This window comes from Rhamphochromis sp. 'chilingali' (assembly GCF_963969265.1).
Source record: "Rhamphochromis sp. 'chilingali' genome assembly, chromosome: 8".
In the NCBI taxonomy this organism is placed as follows: domain Eukaryota; kingdom Metazoa; phylum Chordata; class Actinopteri; order Cichliformes; family Cichlidae; genus Rhamphochromis; species Rhamphochromis sp. 'chilingali'.
In genome coordinates, this window is record NC_137935.1 from 23,052,120 (window position 1) to 23,073,963 (window position 21,844).

Sequence of the window (21,844 nt, forward strand, 5' to 3'; positions counted from 1 at the left end):
TCTTGAACTGAAGCTATAGATCTTTACTCAGAAGGACTGAGTTAAACCAAAGAACAAATTCTTAATCTTCCAAGCACCAATTTTAATTTTTAATTTTCAGTTCAAGGCACAAATGGAAATACAAATAAAATAGTTTGATTAAGTTCAAAAAGCATTTAGAACAATTGCAACAAAATAAAAATGAAACATGAACAATAAATATAACAGCGGAGACATCATTCAGTACAATTTAATTCAGTTTTGTTTATATAGCTCCAAATCACAACAGTAGTTGCCTCGTGCTGCCCTCACACCACGTAACAATGTGAAGCTTGACAGCCAGCAAACACAACAGAAGAGATCTCCACAAGGCTTGCTTTTCTTGACTTTGAAGAGCTTTTTAAACCCTTTCCTTTCTTAAGGCTTCTCCTCGTTTTTCTAACTGAAATGTACAGAAAATTAAACATAAATTGCTTGCTAATATACACATCTTAATCACAAAGACGAACGTTTCCCAAGGCACAAGCGTGTAGGGCACATTAAGCGTGTACATTAGTGTGCACATTAGTGTGCTTTCTCTCTTATTTCTGAGTGGAGGGAGCAGGACAAAAGACACGCTATGGAAGAGAGCCAGAGATTAATAATAACTGATGATTAAATGCAGAATTATGTATAAACACACAGTCAGTGAAAAACGTGAATGAAGAAGACACAACACTGAATCAAAAGGCATTTGGCATAACTAGCTCTTTGAGAAAACTCTCAGAGTCCCAGAGCTTCTTTCTTCACGCTGGAACCCAACAGGATATTTCCAGCGTCCACACACTCTGACTCACATGGTGCTAAGAACACAAAACACAAGGATTAAAGAATGAATTTGCAAGAATAGCTCACTTTAACTTTGTGTCATGGATATGCAGCATTTTCTGTTATTATCGTGTTACTACCATTCTGAGCACGGAGCCATGAGGCAGCCTTCATAGCCAGAAGCTCCCACTCGTCCTTTGCATCCATCTTGAAAGCATGAAGCCAGATCAGAGCCAGAATGGTGGCCCACACTTCATTGTTGCCCTAATTCCCCAATAAAAGACAAATAAAACAGGGAGCACAAACACACACACACACACACCGAGCCTGAGAGCAATTGACTTTATTCAGTACAATAAACAAGCCATGCACACTTATTTTGTGTGTTTTGCCAGAGGCTTCTCTCTCCTGCAGTGTTATTGCTGTTATCCTGGGGTATTTCTGAAGGTATTTGATAGAGCATCATCTCCTGCAATACTCTGTTTAGACCAGATGTGTCTAATTTTACATCGTAGGCCACGTTCAGCCCACTTTGATCTTAAATTCACTGCCAGGGTTTTTGAGCATTTTTACTCATTTTTGAAGAGCCACAGAAAACTGTGTGTTATGATCATATAAACGCTGAACCTACCAAAATGAAGAACAGACTCTCTTCTTCCATCCAAAAAAAAAAAAAAAAAGCTTGTTTCTATCATTTTCCATTCTTTAGTAATCAGCTGTAGAAGAGAGGTGGGTTCCACCAAAAATGCCTGTTTTGACCACAAAAAGGGAGAAAACGAGCTTTTTGTGAAAAATACATTTCAAGCAGTCTGATGTTCACTGACAAGCTGCCCGAGGTTGTATTCTAGCCCCTCCCATTGAAAAACGTAATTGACGTCTATAGACGTCAATGACAGTGAATGAGTTAAGTGGGTCGGACCACTGAAACTAAAGTTGTTACATATTTAACCGTTTTTCTACATAATGAAGAAAAACCTGCTGTAACATAGAAGGAAACCTGTCAGTACGACTCTTTGAACTTAAAATTATAGTAAATAAATGTGTAAAATTCTCTAGACTGTCCAGTTTTTGTTAGTCACAAAAAAACCAAACAAATTTCTATAGATGAAAGTGAAAAATTAACTTCTCGGTCATTTAATTGTTTATTGCTTAATTACTTTGTGTAGTATGAATGACCATAAGGGAGATTTTAAATCAGAAGGAAAAGATGCAAAACTTATGAAAAGGTTTAAAAGTCCAAAATTGATGCTTGTGCTTGTTAGTGGTGAGCAGCAGTTTAAACAGGTTCAGAAATATAAATGGCTTCCAGTGTCATATTCAGGTCTGTGAGACTAATTTAGACACACAGACACTGAGCCATGGCTCTGGAGGAAATCCACACATTTCTGCATCTCTGTCATTTGAAGGCATTTTGTATATAGTTTATTTTAGGTAATATTCTACACTGAACTGTAATTTTAGTCTTTTTCAAGGAAGCAATTTTTCATTCAGTGACCCCTGTGGTACTTGGAATGAGAAGCCTGGGTCCCTTCAATTACAACCAACCCTGCCCCCATGAAACCCAGGGCTTTCCGGCTCTTATATGAACACCAGGCAATACATGGCACAGAGAACGGGCAACAACAGAAAGTAAGTGGAGTTAAAACAGCAACAGGCAGCCAGTTACATGTGAATGTAGGTACACCAAGACAAATTAATGCTTCTACACACATAATCTCAACAAACTACCTTTACATAAAAGGGTTCTGATCTTAGTTTTTACAATTGTGATAACATAACTAATGTAACATAAGGCAAATACCTTCACGGACACCTCTTATGAGGGAAATACTTTTTGCCAGTTTTTACTACAGCTGACTTCATTTTCATCTTTTGGGTTATGTTATGTTTAATATTTGTAATTTCTTTCTATATTTTGTACCATAAAATTTGATTAACATGCATATCATCACTTTTTGTAATGACTGAAACTGACAAAAACCCACCTTTTCAGGCTTTGACTTTTTCACCTCCTTGCTGGTCTTTCCCAGTGCAGTAGCCAGAGCTGGATCAAGCAGCCAGCAGCCAGACGCCTCCTGGAGGGAGACTAACTGTAGCAAAGGGTCTCTGGATAGGTGCTCATGCACAGCAGCTGGGAAAAAAAAAAGTACAAAGATGAAATAATAACTGAACATCAAGTGTCCAGTCATGGCCTTTCTATCTAATTAAAAAAATAAATATTATACAGTAAATTTACAGTAAGGCACTTTTTGCTCCTTTTTTTGTGGTACCAAACTGCGCTCACTTCTTCCCATGTAAAGTTTTGCAGTGCAGTGTTATGGTAAGATGAGTCTGATGTGGCAACAACAATGAAGAATTTATTGGGTGCCCTGATATTCTGTAAAAGATGGAAACTAAAAGATTTATGTGTCTACTTTTAACCAACATTACCTTCGTAAACAAACATATGTGAAGCAGCATAATGCTTGGCAGGCATCTTATGAGAGTTCCAAAAGACAGGTAGTTTCTTCTTCTTCATGTGAGGAAATAGCCCTTTTTTGCTGTGAGACTTTGTTGGTTCATAGCAATGAGCTGCTGAGAGATTAGAGAGACCGCAACTCAGTAAAGCTCAAGTCATTATTATAAAAAACACACACACACTACAGTCCAATTGGGTGATCTGGTAATTCATTACTTTCATATGACTAACACTGAGATTAAGTTCATTCCTTCCTGATAAATAGAAATCCACATCCATCCAGTGCAGTGATGGTCATCTAAACAAAGTAAAGCTGCTCCAATTCCACTGGCTGTGGAAGCCCTGACTAAACAAATGTGCAACAAATGCAATGGCATCTCTCTTAAATGTAGGACAATGAAAACTCTTCAACTGCTATATGTCAGGAACTGGTTCATATGTTTTTTGTTGCTTTAGACAGCAGCCTACCCAAATAGCAAGCAGGTCTGGCCCAGATCTGGTATCAAGCCGGCACTTCTGACTGACTGGTGTCATGGCAGCTATAAAAGAATTAGTCCATTCTCTGAACAGAGTTTCGTCATGTTACTTTTGCGCTATTATGTTCCGGCACATGTTGTTATTACATGGCTTGATTAAAGTACACATAAGGCTGACATAAGGCACAGGACCACCAGTGTGCCTGCAACTGACCTTGTTCTGGCCCATGTGTGGGCCATCTCTGGCAAACCAGATCTGGACCACCAAAGGGCCGTCATTCTTTGCGGTATGTGGGCCATGTGTAAGCACATTGTGTGGGCCAGATCCAGGCCATACCAATTTTGCTAAATGGGTATGCTTATAATTACAAAACACAAAATATTAAAAAAACAAAACAAACAAAAGAAAACATTTTTCCTTACCTAATCCCTTGAATGCTGAGAACGCAAAAAAAGAAGAAAAAAGAAAGAAAGGTGAAAACACGTTAGTAAAAAGAATTTTCAAACCTTTTGGCTGTTGTGCTTCATACATGACTCACCACAAACAATTGGCTGTATTGATCTCCAATCAGCTTGCTAGCTACTGCATTCCAGAAACACTGTCCAAGGTGTAGCCCAACCCATTTCAGTTAGTATGTTTAATTATTTTATTTTAAAAAATATTATTTTTTAAGACCATTGTTGGTTTTAGTCTAGTTTAAACCAAACCAGTCCACTGGATTTAGCTACATTTTGGACAGTGTTTTTTGGAATACAGTAGCTAGCGAGCCAACCAGAATTTTTGAATCCAAGACTGTGATTGGTTGGTTTTTGAGCGTGCAGGAAGCAGAGGTGTTGAAAGCATGATCGTCACACTGAGAGCAGGACGGTAGATGTCTATGAGCACACAGACCAGATTTCTGAGCAGGAGAAAATGCCAACAACTGAGCGAGAGGGGCTGTTATTGTGTGTGTATATAGATATTAGCAAACACTGAAATACATTTAGCAGCAATGAATTTTGTTCGCTCAAATTAAGCTTTTCTTCATTCAAAATAATTTTCTCCTGAAAATGCAACATTTGTACTTACAAAAATAATATACATACACTCAGAACAGAGGCACAAAAATAATGCCATAGATTTTATAACTAAAATAACATAACATAACTCCTACATAACTCCTACACACCAAAAGTTGCTGGCTGACAATATTATAACGATTTGCAGAATCCTCTGGGTCAAAACTACTGTAAGATGACGTAAAGACTCCATCAACACTTAAAAGTATTAGGGAACAAATTTATTGGGTAACCAATGCTTTTTTACATGCATCCCTCTCTCTCATACTGCTGTCTGATCAGTACCTACATTATTTTTACCATCTTGTTGCTAATCATTCTTTTCATTTGGGTCTGACCTTCTCTTAAACCAAACATTTTACTGGTTTTATTCATGCTCAACCATCTTTGCTTCAGAGCTGTGGCTGACTTTTAGCTTTGCTTTTGGCAAAAACTCACAGGGTGTCGGAACATTTCTGCACACAAGAGGTCCTTGAATCACTTCGCTGTTGTCTTTGTTGACAGCAATGAAGGCAGTGAAAGAACTGCTCACTCCTGTTTGGACACTGAGATGCACCACCTTCTCCTTCACACCTCCAACTTGCTGTCCTCTGTGCTCTCTCTCCTCCATCTCCAGGGAGCGAATCAGAGTTCGAGCACCCAACCTGTGGACTGTTAATCTGCAGATAAGAAGGAACACACCAAGAGATGGGTGACTTAAGTGTTTCTTTGTTTTTTTTACCATTGTATTTTTTAAAGGTTATATAGAGTTGGAGTCAAACTCCCCAAAAATCACATCAGATACCATGATTGAAAACAAATGCTCATACCTAGAAGTAATCAAAATCCAAATGACACATGAGCACTTTCTTCAGGTTTTAAACCTGCTGATAGCGCTGATATTAGAGTTTGGATTGTTACAATATTTGTGATTAAGACTAAAAGAATTTATAATTAATATCTCAATGAGCAAATTCCACTGATTCATTCTCACTGATAGTGAGAAAGAAGTGTCTCCTCCTGTGTGAGTGGTTAGTAATTACAGCAAACAAGAGAATGTTATCTTTTTTACTTTATTTAAAAGGTTTGTGGATAAGCTCAGCATGCGGAGTAGAAGTTATGAAGAGACTCAGAAGTACCACTGCAGGACTTGGTTGTGCATTAGCAACAAAAAGTTTAATTTGAGCCTGAGAGGGTTAATATCCTATTGCATTCAATCACTTCTGAGTAAAAAGAAGTCATAAAATATGTATGTGGGGTAATCAGGTTGTTAGTTTTTAACTGTTGCAAATCGGCAACGCCTGCCTTGAGAGGGTTAATTACTCATGTCGACTCTTAGTCACCAAGATTATGCAATAAGAAGTAAATGTCAGTGGTTGACCTATTTAAATACTTTATTTCAGATGTGAACACAACATATTTCAGTCCATATTCATTATAATCTACTGCTATTTTCAACCCAATATATCTAAAGTCATGAACCAATGAAAAGTACTGAGTTTCTTAAACTCTGTTTTACCCAGTGTCCTCTGCAGGTCTGAAACTGAAGTGCAGCTGGTTCTCAGAGGGATGACCTGCCAGGCTGTACTTCACCGTCACACAGCCCTCTGCTGCCTCTGAACTCTGACACAGAATCACAGGGTCAGAAGTCATGAAATAGTTAAACAACAACATGAGAGGCTGCTGCTCCTACCTGTCCACTGAGCTGGGAATAAATCAGTGACCTCTGACCCTGGAAAAGTGCTGTGATTGGTGGAGAGAGGACAGTGACAGACACTTCCTTTGGTAAATCCCATGTGACTGAGATGTCGACCACAGTCGGCTGCAGAGCAAATCGCAGCGACTGCATCACCTGAAAAATAATGAAAAACTCTCCAAATATACACAAACAGTTGGAACAGACATTTTACTCATTGCAGGTCTGATCACAAATATGGATCTGCTGCTGCTGCTGCAATGTTTAACTTGACTTTTAATTGTGTTTAATGTCTTACTTTTGGTTGCATCCTGTCAGTCCCTGTGATGAACTGAGCGTGACCTCCTCCTTCTTTGGCCATCCCATTGATGAGAGCAGAGCTGGCCCCTTCCCCAATCCCAAAAGAGAAACACCTGCAATACAACAATTTTCTACATAGAGGACATGTTGGACATTTTGGGAATTGTGTAGACGTACTTGTGTTTTTGTGGTTTCACCTGTGAGAATCTGAGTTCTTCTTCACCAGATCTATCACTTCTTTGGTGTTCCTCACCTCTCCATCAGTAAAGACAAACAGCTAGAGAGGAGAGTTGGCACATAAGGACATAACATCAGACCCAGAAACACACAGCTTGTTCTGAGAGCTGAGTTAGGATTCAGAAACACAAATGTTTTTAACAAAACAGTGAAGAAGGCGCAGCAGCGCCTCTTCTTTCTCAGGAGACTGAAAAGATTCGGCATGAGCCCCCGCATCCTCAGGACCTTCTATCGCTGTGCCATTGAGAGCATCCTCACTGGATGCATCACCACCTGGTATGGCAACAGCACCGCCTACAACTGCAAAGCTCTCCAGCGAGTAGTGCGGTGCTCTGAACGGATAATTGGAGGTGAGCTTCCTTCCCTCCAAGACATCTACAGGAAGCGGTGCCTGAGGAAAGCGGGGAGGATCATCAAGGACTCCAGTCACCCCAGCCATAAACTGTTCAGACTGCTTCCATCAGGAAGGAGGTTCTGCAGCATCCGGTCCCGTACCAGCAGACTGAGAGACAGCTTTTTCCATCAGGCCATCAGACTGCTGAACACGTCATAGACACCTCAGCTTCACTACTGGAACTTCAACATTATGCACTCCACACTGTATATAAATGCCACTTGTTTTGCACATATTCAACTCTGTATATTTTATATATTTTATTATTATTATTATTATTATTATTTTATTTTATTTTTTTACTATTTAATTTGTAAAAATGTGTATACACACACACACACACACACACACACACACACACACACACACACACACACACACACACACGTAGGAAAATATTTAGTATACACATCCAGAAATGCATACACTATTATATATTGTACATATATTTATTAGTTTCAGGTTGGCCATTCTTGTATTTTGCTCGTTTGTGTTGTTGTGTTTGCACATCTCTGTTGCTTGTGGGGCTCGCACACAAGAATTTCACTCGCATGTGCTGTGCCAGTGTGCCTGCACATGTGATGTGACAATAAAAAGTGATTTGATTTGATTTGATTTGATTTGGTAGTGTGCAACGAACAATGTACAGTTAGTATGAACTCCAAACTAAAGAACAAAGCTGTTACATGAACAACGATTATATTCACAGGGTTAAAATATGTGATATATTAAAAGTTAGATTGTACACTAATGCCAATGCTGAGAAACATTTGTAGAGCGTGTGTGGTCCAAGTTTTGTCCAATGTTTTTATGAAACTGAATCTGCTCTATGTAGATACATCCCTATAAAGCATCTTCATGGTGATATAAAAAAAAGCTAAAATATCCTAAATCATTATATTTTAAGATGAAGTTGTTCTAAGGCTAAAGCAAGGCAAGCAGAAAGTAAAATTAAGTTCAAAGGAAATTTCCAAGAGATTAATGCAAAGCAGTTTGTGTGTGTGTGTGTGTGTGTGTGTGTGTGTGTGTGTGTGTGTGTGTGTGTGTGTGTGTGTGTGTGTGTGTGTGTGTGTGTGTGTGTGTGTGTGTGTGTGCGCGCGCATATGGGTTCTTACTATCTTGGTGGGGACCAAAGTCTGAAATTTACTGTACTGGTGGGGACCAAAATCCAGGTCCCCACGTTGTTGGAGGCATTTTTCACACTTAAATTGTGGTTTTAGTGTTTTAGGGTTACAATTGGTTTATGGTTAATGGTTAAGTTTAGGGAAAGCATTATGTTATTGGGATGTCCCCACGAGGACAGCAAACCAGAAGAGCATGTGAGTGTGTGTTACCTGTCGAGGCTGATTGGGAATGCAGGGCTGGTTGTAAATATGTTTTAGGGGCTCCAGGATCTCTGTTTCTCCATGTGGCGGAGGCGTGGCCCCGGGCGCAGCTGCAGGGGAGGAGTGGAGCGGAAGGCTCATCAGGGCGGCGCTGCGAGGCCGGTAAGAACAGCTGATGTTGTTTATGGACTGATGATGGTCTCCCTCCGCTGTGTTTATAGTGAGACGAGGAGGAGCGGCCAGGAGAGAGATCAGCTGGGCTCGTGAGCTGTCAGACTGTGTGACTGAGTCAGCTGTCAAAACAACAACACTTGAATAAATGTGGAAGTTGGCTGTACCTACCTGTGTGTGCGTGTGTCTGTGCCTGGTGTATTCCACACTCCAAGATTAGCCTCCATCTGCTCAACTGTATTTAGAGCCTCCTCCATGGTCTGCTGGCTGTACTCCACACTCTTACTGCCATCACACAGACACCAATACAAACATGCATGTATTTCATGTCAAGGACAAAAGGACCTTTGTTGGGCTGGGAGAGACTCACGGGAAGATGTGTTCATATCTGGACCCAAAACTGTAAATGTTGAAACAGCAGCCCTTTGGTAAGCTCTTCAACAGGAGCAGCAGAGTATCCTTAAGGGAACATGGATAAGATGGTGAAGCCACTGTGTGAGAGGAACAACATGAAACTTTTTATGAGTTTATGACTAAATATATTATGAATACCTTGGCACTGCGGATGCGAGTATTACTCATACTTCCAGATCGATCCATTAAGAACACAAACTCTCCACATGAAGACATCGCAGACTGGGGGAACTCAGGGTACAGACTCACCATCACCACTGGATCACCCATCAGAGAGCCTGAAAAATAAAAAATGGGAGAAATTGTTTTTTGTTTATGCCAACAAATTGAACTTCCAAGCAGCAGTAGATAAGCAATTTTTTTTTTACATTTTCAAACCAACTACTCCTATCATTTCCACTCACCCGGCTCAGCAGAGGCCTGTCCTGCCTCCACCACAGCAGTGGGCTGGTGAGCATCTTTGTAATAAATCAGCAGTTCAACATCTCTGTCAAACTTGTGTCCTGCAGCCAGCTTAACCTGCACACCACAAACACATTCATATTTAATTCTCAGTTATAAGTAACAACCACACACAGCAGAAACAGCAGCACTCTACCTACCGTGGCCTGGGTTTGATCAGTGTTGAGGTCCTGGAGAGGGTCCAGGGAACAGTTGGACTCTACTTTAGAGATTGGACGAGGAGAGGACACTCGGGCAGAGAAAGACAGACTGTAGGGCACTAACCCCACACTCGAAAGACCCCCTATGAGCAAGTTCCTTGGCAACAATGAGAGGGAAAAGCTCCCTATTTACAGGAAGAAACGTCCAGCAGAACCAGGTTGAGGGAGGGCCAGCCATTTGCCAAGACCGGTTGAGGGTGAGAGGAGGAAAACAGGACAAAGACATGCCATGGAAGAGAACTTGAATTAAATGCAGAGGTATGTGTAAACGTATAGTGAGTGAAAAAACACTCAGTGAAGAAATACACTTAATGCTTCATTGGAACCTTGACCTATTGCAGTGTAACTAAGGGAAGTTTCTGGGCCACCTGATCCAGTCCTAATTAGGGGAAGGCTGTCCTGTAATTAGTTAAGACTGCTGGGTCTAGAGGTGGCTTTTAAAGTAACAGTTGAACTACTGCCAGTCTGAAGACCTGTGGTACATAGCCGCTTAATAGAAATAGGTTGATCATATTTAAGAATGAAATATTAACTATTGGCAGAGTTTCTTTGAACAGTCTTGTAGGAATGGGGTCTATGAGACATGTTGATCATTTGGAGGAAGTAATGAAGTAATTACTGAAGTTAACTCAGAAAGATCAATTGAAGAAAAAGATTAAATAAATACCACTGGTACTGAAAGTAACTCTACACATTGTTAAGTCAGTGAGATGATTATGAGTATGTTTTTCCTCTAGTAGTTAAAATTGTATTTGTGAAGACATTCATGAATTCATTACTATTTAACGTTAAAGGAATGGTTGGCTCAGCAGAGCTCTGACTTTTTGTCAGCTTGACTACAGTGCTAAGATAAGATACAATAAGATAACCTTTATTAGTCCAACCTGTAGGAAATTTGTTTTGTTACAGCAGAAAGTGGACAGTGCAAAGTTACATCGTAAAATTTAGAAAAACACTGGAAAAGGATAAGAATAAGATACTGTACACAATTGTAGACAATGTAATAGAATAAAATGCTGCAGAGAAACCTAGGGTTGCTCTTATTTCCTTCAATCAGTGATGAATAGTAACCTTCTAGCTTTACTGAAGGCTTTTTTATAAAGCAAAAAACTATTTTTAAGCTAAATGATGATCTTCTAAATTAGTGAGACACTGTTTCTAGCTTACTTTATCTGCTTTAAGGTGCACATTTGCGAGTTATACCAGGGAGTCAAGTACTTCTGATTTGAGGTGTTCTCTTTCAGAGGAGCCACAGTAAACCCTGTGTTTAAATTGTGGCTAGAAATGACACAAAGAGCAAAGAAACTGCAGTTATAGTAATGGTGGAAGGGCAATCAAATAATTTTGTATGTTTGAAAGACAGAATAAATGCAGAATGAGAAAGAAAGAATGACATAGCCTAACACAGCACAGATACTCCATAACCCCAAAGTCCATCCCCTAATCATGTTATAGATTCTGGACTTGAAAATAAAGTGTTGAGAAAGACAGTTGCTTTCAATGTTTATGTTTCCATGTTACGCTTAATTCTTTTCAAGTTTATCTTTTATGTCTACATAACAAATTCAAAAATATTTTATTTATGGAGGAAGAGAGACGGAGAGAGAGAAAGAGGTTGGAAATTCCTCCACCACCATAGTTGCAGTTATGAAACCTTTTTCTATGCAGAGGTGCGAGTTTGAGGCTTTCTGTTAGTGTCAACGTTTTTTCCTACCCTGAGGCTGGTATCGAGGGTTGAGCACAGCAGGCAGACAGAACCTCAGACCATCATCAGCCTGCACAGCCAGCTCAGTCACGTACTCCAACCTGATGGAGGCGTGCTCTCCTGGAGGCAGACTGCCCACACTCAGAGAGAATATATCTGGACTCTGATCACTCTCCTCCAATAGGAAGGCCTGCTGACCCGAGCTCAGAGCATCATCATACTCCTCACGAGCCTGAAGGACAGGTGGCACATGTCAGTGACATTCACTGTGTTTATTATTAATTTGAATCTTGTTTGTCTGTTTGTTTGTTAATTTATTTCAATCATGTGAACAATATACAAGTACATTTAGCAAAGAAACGAAGAGAAAATAATGCTATACAAAATAAAGCTAATACATTTCAATATTGCTTCAACTGTTCCGATTCAGTTACATATCAAAAAGGAGTGGGAAGTAGTAGCCTACACACTTATTTAATCCCATCCCTTTGCCTTAGGTTATCAATATTTAGTCAGCTTCCTTACTGATAAAATCTGCAGTAAAAATAGCGAACAGATATCTGATATAATACTGTATATACATCACATCATGACACTTTCTAAATAGAGACATTCACTGAATTTCAACATTTTCCTTTTCTTTCATGAAAATCATTATAACTATATCTTTATAACTCTTTTTGAACTGCTTTATGTTTGGACACTGCTGCAACTCCATATTCAAACTGTTCCACAGCTTCACTCCATGGACAGAAATGCAAAAGCTTTTGCTGGTAATAATAATAATAATAATAATAATAATAATAATAATAATAATAATAATAATAATAATAATAATAATAATAATGGATTGCATTTATATAGCACTTTTCGGGGCCTCAAAGCGCTTTACAATGCCACTATTCAGTCACTCTCACATTCACACACTGGTGGAAGCAGCTACAGGTGTAGCCACAGCTGCCCTGGGGCAGACTGACAGAAGCGAGGCTGCCATATCGCGCCATCGGCCCCTCTGGCCAACACCAGTAGGCGGCAGGTGAAGTGTCTTGTGTGTTTTATTCAAATTTAATGACAATTTGTTTTTATCAGGCCAGAACTTCACTTTACTTATTTCATTAGTCATCTCATCCAATAATTTCTGCAGATCAGCACCAGAGCAGAAAATGTTTGTATCATGAGCAAATAGTACCATTTTAATACTTTGGAGACTTTAAAAATGTCATTGATGTATAAGTTGAAGAATTTTGGGCCCCAAACTGACCCTTAGGGTAGACCACAAGCAATGTCCATACATAAGGAGCAACAACCATTTCATTTCACAAACTGCTTCCTGTCACTTAAATTACTCAGGAAACAAATTTAAAACTACCGCTTTGACACCATAACGTTCCAGTTTTCTTGTTAATATATTGTGATCTATAGTGTCAAATGCTTTTCTCAAGCCTATGGATAACCTACCACACATTGCTTTTTGTCCATGGAATAGATAATCTTACTTATAATGAGGTTATATTTACTGTCCAGCTCACCTTCTGTTTTTCCATCACCTCAGCTACAATCTGTGTCTGTCCGATCTTAGCACTGAAATGACAGACAGCAGCGTCTCCAGGCAGAGGGAAGACAAAAACAGCCTCTAATGGTTTGTTCTCCTTGTTCTCATAATTCAGAGTGGAGACCACTGTAGCCACATGGTCCCTCACCTCCAGCTCCACCTCAATGCTCTTCAGGGGAACTGACAGACAAACAGAATTCTAACAGTCACACTTCATAGTAGCATTTATTTTTTAAAGTCAAAATTAGATTTTCTGCTGAGCCATCTGTCCATGCAACTCTATTAATTTTTTTATGACAAATTGAAAATTCATTTTAATGTTTATCAGATTTTTACCTGGTTTGTTCTGGGCAGTTAGCAGACCACAGCATCTCATCATTGTACCTGTATAAGAGACAAACACCACAGACAGTTTTCCTCAATAAAACATTTCAGTTTACATAGTATATTATACTACACTTATCAGCTTTTTTTGGAGTCTGTCTCTTCTGCACATACTCAAAGCGAATTTTCACATCACCAGACTCAAAAACATTTATTCTAGCAGCTCAGAAAATGGTTTGTTCGAGAGAAATGAGTCCCCCCACCACACACACACGCACACAGTGTTTGAGTGCAAAAATAATATATTTTACATGTATATTTTTAATAATAATAATAATAATAATAATAATAATAATAATAATAATATCAGTAGCATCATTACAGCTTTTGATCAGCACCATGGACAGCAACCACAGTCAGGGATAAGGTGAATGCTATAAAGTCTTTTTCAGCTAGGCCAAAATAGATTTAGCATCTCAAAAATGAAATAAAATTTAATAAAGACAGCTGTCTGTAAACATGGAACTGACAACGCTACCTTGGCGTGGAGATACACCCCAGGAAATATGGTTGTTGACAAGACAAAGGCGTAGAAAAACTAATTAAAGGATTTTTATTAATAAAATAACTGAAACTAATAAGGAGCAGCAGGGGAAAAAACAGCAAACTACGTGGCAGGACTTAGAATACTACCAGACCTGAAATTAAAACACTTTTCAGACACTAATTAAAAGAACAAGATTCAGTGACACTATGTTGCTCTAGCAGCTTAACAAAAAATTAATACGCCTAAAGACAGGCCACCTGTGGCGTTGTGCCCAAGGAGGTGCAAACGCATTTTACTATGCGTTTCGTCCAAATTTCCATCACTGAAAACTGAGATTTTTAAAAATGCCTACCAGTGTGGAGATTTTCAAAACCTCCGTTTCTGCGTTTAGGTTTTTATTTGTCACCCAATGTAAAAGGTGTGCGCCGTTTTTGACGTCACGCTGTGCGCCACGTTATTGTTTACATGAGATGAATTTGTACAATGGTGGATAGAGACAAGATATTGTTGCTCTTAATCTTACTATCTGCAGTTTTTACACGCTTACATATACACACGCAGTTACTGGCCCTCCATTTAGAAAGACAGAGAGGTCAGAGTGAACTTCGGACGTGGCTTCTTCAACACAGACGCTCTCATAACCCAAATCCCGACGTCGGTTTTGAATTAAAAAAATATATATATATATTAAACTTATGTATGCTGTATACATTTTGTTCATTCCTAATGTTTTTCTTAACATTTCTTAACATTTAAAATGATGAACGCACTTGAAAAGTAACACAAAATAAGTTGCCTTTCCAAAAATAAAAATAAAACTTTTCAGTACTTAAGGTTTTGTGAGGACACAAAACCCTGTATACTCTTTCTCTCCCAGGTTTCTAGACTTCTGATTGGCCAACATTTCTTAGTGGGTTAGGGGTTCTAGTTTGACTTTTTGACTCCGGTTTTTTGCATTTACATGACAACGGAGATATTTTGTGTGGACGAGATTTTTTTTAAAGGAAATCGGAAAATCTACGTTTTCAAAAATACCCGTGTAGCGTTTAAGAGAGAACCTCGCCCATGTGCTCAAACTGTCCCATTGACACCCTGATCACCTCCTCGATCAAACCATAATAGTTTCGTTATCGTTTATTTATATATACTGCACGTTTAATTACAACAACAACGTTGACTAAAGTGCTGTACAAAAATACAAAACAACTAATTCCAAATAATTTATGATGGTACCAAACAACAAATAAATAACAAATAACTTTCATACTGCATTAAAAGCCAGTGAATACAGATGTGTTTTAAGATGAGATTTAAAAGGTTTCACAGAAGGAGCCTGTCTGATGTGTAGGGGTAGATTATTCCACAGTTAAGGCGCTACAACCCCAAACGCTCGATCGCCTCTTTGAACCAGCCTCAACCTTGGTATCCATAAAAGCAGAAGATCATTTGATCTAATAGATCTAGAGGGCCCATAGGAGGTCAGACAAATACCCAGGAGCCTTTCCATTCAGGGCTTTATAAGTCAACAATAAAAAATTTAAAATCAACTCCAAAGTGAACAGGGAGCCAGTGAAGAGAGGCAAGCACCAGGGAAATATGTTCGCGTCTTTTGGTTCGTGTCAGAAGACGAGCTGCGACATTTTGGACCAACTGCAGTCTTACAAGGCAGATCTGGATAACTCCAACATATAAGCAGTAAGACTGTGCCGGTTAAAATCAGCTGTGCTGGGATTGCCACTTGGTCCAAAAATTATCACTTTGGTTTTATTCTCATTAAAGAGAAGTTAGAGGCCATCCAGGCTTTAATTTCACCGAGACACTGAAGTAATGGTGGGGTAACTATCCATAGCAGTGGGGCAGGGCAGCTCGTCTTCAGTCCTAGATAGATCTGAGTGTCATCGGTGTATGAATGGAAACAAATGTTATATTTTCTAAAAAAAAAAAAAAAATAGACCTCGAGGTAGCATATAAATAGAGAATAAAATTGGCCCCAATATAGATCCCTGGGCAACACCACAAGTAATCAGAATGAGAATCAGCATAGTTTATTAATCCCTGAGGAAATTGTGTGGGTTACAGGGAGCTGAGGAAGAGATAAAATCTCCAAAGCTCACAGAGAAAGTCCTCTCAGACCTGAACCACTCTAATGCCACTGAACCAATCTGATGCTGCAATGCCCCAATGTGAGATCAAGATGCTGTGGTCAACAGTATTAAAGGCAGCTGTCAGATCCAAAAGCAAAGGCACAGCCGAGTCTCCTGAGTTAGTGGCTAAATAAAGACCGTTAAAAACTTTGCGGTTTCAGCGCTGCCAAGAGCTTTAAAACCAGACCGAAACCTCTCAAGGACACCGTGTCAATTTAAAAAAAGATTGCTGCTGAACGAATAAAATCTTTTCAAAAAAAATTTGACAGGAAAGGAAGCTTTGAAATAGGCCAGAAATCTGAGAGGACAGAGGAATCCAGATGATTTTTTAAAGCTGTACAACAGCATGTTTGAAACGGGCTGGCACAACACCTGAACTAAGACTGCTGTTAAAAATCCTTAAGATGTCAGTACCGATAACCTTAAAAATATATTTTTTAAATGTGTTGGAAAAACATCATTTGGGCAAGATGATGTCTTCATGCCATTACATAGTTTCTCCACGTGATCAAAACACACTCTCAAACTGATCAAAACAGCAGAGCGGATGAATATTTAATAATAAGTCATGTGAAGGCGGGGTGATCACAGATCGAAGCTGTTTTTCAGTTTGTATTTGTTTTTTGTTTTTGTTTTTTACAGCCCGCTTCTTGTGAAAAGAAAAATAACAGAATTCTCCACAAAACACACGCAACAAGTGTGCGGGAATGGGTTTCAGAGAAATGCCTACCTTTGAAAAGAAAGATTTTTGTCTCCTCAAAGTACTTTCGTTCTTCAGTGTGTGAAATGTGGCTTAAATGCCCCTACGCCAGTTTTCTATACCGAACTGAAACACTTTCCTGTATCCGTGGGAACCCTTCAGTGAGATCGCGTCAGAGTCGAGTGGGTGGACCTTAAATTTGTTTTTATTATTATTATACAAAACTTACCCATCACCGTTGTTAAAATAGTCTGGTATTTGAAGACCAAAGAACATCATACAAGACAAGTATTGAAATACAAACATCTGCATTTAAGACTAAATTCTTAAAGAGTTTTTTATACAGGGTTCTTAATACATCTTCAAACGCAGTTTGTAAACACCCAGTGCTATTTTTTTCATATATATATATATATACAGGGAGAGAGAGAGAGTAATCATACCTGCCAATTCTCTGTGTGTCTCATATATCTCCCTTATCAGATCGCATTAAATATGAATTCTCCAAAATACGTTTTGCCTGCCGCCTGGTGGCCAACATCTCCATTACCCAAGACATTTTCTGCTTGTGAAAAAGCTGCAGCAGCGACAAAAGCCAACTCTTGCCTGCCTCACATAATGGTTTAGCCTAACACATGTAAGAAACATAGACATGCTATTTGGCTGGTAGATGGTACAAGCATCTACCAGCCAAATAGCATGTCTATGTTTCTGCAAAGCACTTGGAATCAACAAACTCTGGATAAAAATCTCTTTCACGCAATACACCTCAGGTTTATTAAGCCTATGTCGAAATAATAGAAAGTTTAAAAACAAAATATAATGCAGTCAGCTGAAGTTCTGAAGGTAAAACTTTACTTTAGCCTTATTTTTCTTGATACATTTTTTTATTCATTTATTTTCATTTTTAAGTGAAGAGATCCACCTACACCATTTACATTTTTTTAATCCTCCATGTGAGGGATACTTTATTACACAATGTTTACACCAAACAGGAAGGTGTCTCTCTTTCTGTTACCTGCTAGGCGAACCTTGCCTGCTTACTCTTAAAAGTCATTCTGCGGTGACCCTTTAGACCACTGTGAACAGGGAGAAAGTCTTTCTATCTTCCAGTGTTTTGTGTCACTGAGGATGAATGTGCTTGGGCCCTGTCTGCTGATGGACCAAAATGGTGGTCGAGAACCTTGGCCCTCCCTTTCCCATGTGTTTGCCTACCTGAACTTTATCTCTGTAAATCTGAGTCCCCATACACAGGTTCTCCACTGCTTCACGCACCAGACACAAGCCAATCTGTACTTTTCGATTATGGAGAATTTTCTGTCAGTTGGTGACAGGATGCAGGATACAAGTGCAATTACACATTCAATCAGTGTTGGTCAAGTTACTTGAAAAAGTAATCAGTAACTAATTACTGATTACTTCCCCCCCAAAAGTAATCCCGTTACTTTACTGATTACTTAGTTACTTTTTAAAAACACGATTTACAACCTGAACAGGTAATAAAGCAATAGATCTTTCAGCCCAATTCTACTTTTTCTACATAATCCATCATACAATGTGTAATCAAATGGAAAAGTCTGTTTTAAAAACTTGTCTTATTAGTTTTAATCTTTTAACTTTATGCATCAAACATTTAATTATATGCAACATTCTCTGATTGGAAGAAATTTGTTTAACATTTAAACCTATTTTCTGCACATTCCAGCACATAAAATAAAAATTTTTTTTTGTGTTTACACTCACTCTTTCAAATAGATGCAAGTAAATCACAGCAGAAAATAAATAAAATCAAAGACTAGCAGTTCTGTTGCTCTATTGTCACCTGCAAAGCAGAAGTAGGGTAGGCGGAGGTTTACCCCGGTGCAGGTGTGCTGCAGCGGTCAGTGGAAGAATCCGCGAGTTTCTCTGTGAATTTCTCATTACGTCGTAGCGCACTCGGTGCTTGCTTGGACGTTTAGGGTTTTTTTTCGCTGTAAAAAGAAGTTACAAGTAACGCATTACTGCCCATCTCTGCATTCAATGTTGTTTTTGTGAAGCTGAGCTAGGAAAGTGTCTCAGTCTCAGAAATCTGTGGTAACGAAGGTATGGAATCCAGGGTCATAAATCACAAGTGCTAGGTTTTCCAGTAACCTAGAACTGACTAGCTGCATCACAGCATGGTACGGCAGCACTACTGTCATGGACCGCAAACGCCTGCAGAGAGTGATAACAACTGTGGAGAAGATCATCAGGACTCCGCTGCCCTCTCTTCAGAGCATCTACCATCGCAGAGTCCAGAGGAGAGCTGCCTCCATCCTCAAAGAACTCACACACCCACAACACAGACTGTTCACACTTCTGCCCTTGGGACAGAGGTTCAGAAGTGTGAAATCCAGAACATCCAGACTCAACAACTCCTTCTTCCACACTGCCATCAGACTCTTGAACAGCTGACCTATTATTGAACAGAAATAATAATTTTTTGCACATCAGGTCATCCAGCATATTAAGGCAGCATATTAAGCTATAGCTCTTTTGCACACATCTCTGTTTCACACGTCAATATTTTCTCTCCTTTTCTGTCTTCATTTATTTATTTGTACTATTTGTATTTTATCTGTTCTATTTCTATATTATATATATACTTGTGATAGGTTTTAGTTTCCCTGAAGCTTTCTTCTGCCATCAAATTCCACTGCATTTCAGTCTGTGTATTACTTCCCAGAATGCCTCATCACTGTTGTATAGTCAGGCAAAAACTTAGAGCACAGGCCATCTCTGGAAATCACATCTATCAGAAATGGAATGCTGGGATGGCTGAACAAACTTTTTTTTGTTGCATTTATCTGGAGGCGTTTGAGGTCTGCCTACATGTGTGGATCATGAGCCTTCTTGGAGTCTCCATAGACCACAACGTTATACATGTAGTTTGGCACCCCAGGCAAATCTCTCAGGATGTAGGGGTTTAAGCTCTCCAGAAACCTTCTTTTTATGCTCAGAGGTAGGGATCTCAGTTTCTACGATAGAATTTATTTTGTTTTGTTCACTTGTATCTTGTGAATACAACCATTCACATGTCCAAGGTGATTGGCTTAAGCCATATCAATAGCACAGCTCGTAGTTACTGAAAGAAGTTCTGAAGTGTACTGAAGTGGAGTGTATAGGTAGATGCTGTAGATATTAAATCTATGCTGACATTGCAAGTTTGTTGTAATATATGTAAGTATTATTGAAAAAAAGTAGACAGCTATCGTTCATTTTCTTGAAATCAGCATACCAAGACCTAAGCAAAGAGTAAATTGTTAAACTTTAGGTTAGAGATATGAACTTCTTTTTTTTTTACAGTAGTCAGTTCTTAAATTTAGAAGAGAGTGTTCATAAATGTGTTACATAGTTTGCACAACACTGAACAGAAAACATGCAAAGTCAATAATTAAAGGAATGGAGGTCATTTCATCCAAAGCACTGGGTTTATTTTTCAATTGCTGCCAACAGAAAGATACATACAAGTAAAACAATTAGAATTAAGCTAAAGAAGCATTCAGAAAAATTCTGAAAGTCTTTGATTTTTCACAAATTTGACTAAATAATGTCTATCTCCTGAATCCAAACTGGAACCTGGTTCCACAGAAGACCCAAGGTTCAAGGTTCAAGGTTCTTTATTATTTGTCACATGCATAGTTATACAAGTATAACACACAGTGAAATGTAGCCTGACACGCTCCTCGACATGTGCAAAAATTGGGGGGGGGGGTGTAGAGGAAGAACATTATATATATATATATATATATATATATATATATATATATATATATATATATATATATATATATATAGAGAGAGAGAGAGAGAGAGAGAGAGAGAGAGAGAGAGAGAGAGAGAGAGAGAGAGAGAGACAATATGAACATATTTAAAATTAAAGGAATTGAAATGTACATTGTTCCTTGGTTTAGTGTCTGGAAGAGAGTCCTGTCTCAGTCAATTATAGATGATGTGAGAGGGCGGGTGTGTGTGTTTAGGGCACGGATGGCCTCTGCCTCCTATTCTGCTTTTAAATACTCTGGGAACTACAAGTAAGCCGCGGTCTGAGAGCAAAGTGCTCTAATCGGGTGATATGGTACTATAAGATCATTAAGACAAGATGAGACCTGATTATTCAAGACCTTGTATGTGAGGAGCAGGATTTTGAATTCTGCATTTAACAGGGAGCCAATGAAGGGAAGTCAGTATAGGAGAAGTATGCTCTCTCTTTCTAGTCCCTGTCAGTACTCTTGCTGCAGGATTAACCAAAGGCTTTTCAGGGAGTTTTTAGGACATCCTGACGATAATGAATTACAGTAGTCCAGCTTAGAAGTAATACATAAACTAGAACTAGCATGAACTAGTTCTGAGACAAGATGTTTCTAATTTGGGATATAATGCGCAAATGGAAGAAAGCAATCCTAGACATTTGTTTAATATGTGCATTGAAGGACATATCATTGTGAAGAATGACTCCAAGATTCCTCACAGTGTTACTGGAGGCCAAGGTCATTTGAAAAATGTCTTTAAGATATTCCTGCAGTTTAACTAATTGGTGTGTGTAATCTGGCTTAATGGATAGATAAAGTTGGCAATGCAATGGAAATGTATGCTATGCCTTCTGATGATACTGCCTAAGGAAGCATGTATATTGTAAACAGAACTGGTCCTGGTACTGAACCCTGTAGAACTCCAATATTAAACTTTGTCTGTGAAGAGGACTCTCCAGTTACATGAATTATAAAAAATAATAAGACACAAATTGTACTGTTCAGTACAGAAAGAAGCTTTTGTAACAAGTACTTGGTTGAGGTGACAGACAGAAATGTCAGTGTGGTGAACTAGCTTACGTTACTGCAGGTAAACAGGAAACAGTAACCTTACCCTCAACAACCTCAGCACTCTTCTGGTAAAT

General features: G+C 38.9%; 1 protein-coding gene across 4 annotated transcripts; it reads right to left on the reverse strand.

The window, feature by feature from the left end:
• Nucleotides 1-93: 93 nt before the first annotated feature.
• On the reverse strand, nt 94-17,079 carry LOC308400839 (von Willebrand factor A domain-containing protein 5A-like). 4 transcript variants are annotated; one of them, XM_080888841.1, is made up of 19 exons: nt 16,960-17,079; nt 13,551-13,598; nt 13,192-13,394; nt 11,672-11,894; nt 9,898-10,082; nt 9,700-9,814; nt 9,466-9,573; nt 9,252-9,372; nt 9,090-9,166; nt 8,720-8,787; nt 6,952-7,031; nt 6,753-6,867; nt 6,452-6,610; nt 6,278-6,381; nt 5,218-5,438; nt 3,217-3,360; nt 2,772-2,917; nt 927-1,050; nt 94-821 (listed from the first exon to the last, which is right to left on the reverse strand). In XM_080888841.1, exons 2-19 carry the CDS (start codon nt 13,591-13,593, stop codon nt 742-744), a joined length of 2,316 nt encoding a protein of 771 aa, XP_080744967.1. In that variant the 5' UTR covers nt 13,594-13,598; nt 16,960-17,079; the 3' UTR covers nt 94-741. The 4 variants fall into 4 exon arrangements, with proteins under 4 accessions (XP_080744967.1, XP_080744968.1, XP_080744966.1 ...); XM_080888842.1 differs by having other exon boundaries at nt 3,217-3,357; nt 9,252-9,340; nt 9,434-9,573; XM_080888840.1 differs by having other exon boundaries at nt 9,252-9,340; nt 9,434-9,573.
• Between the last annotated feature and the right edge of the window lie 4,765 nt (nt 17,080-21,844).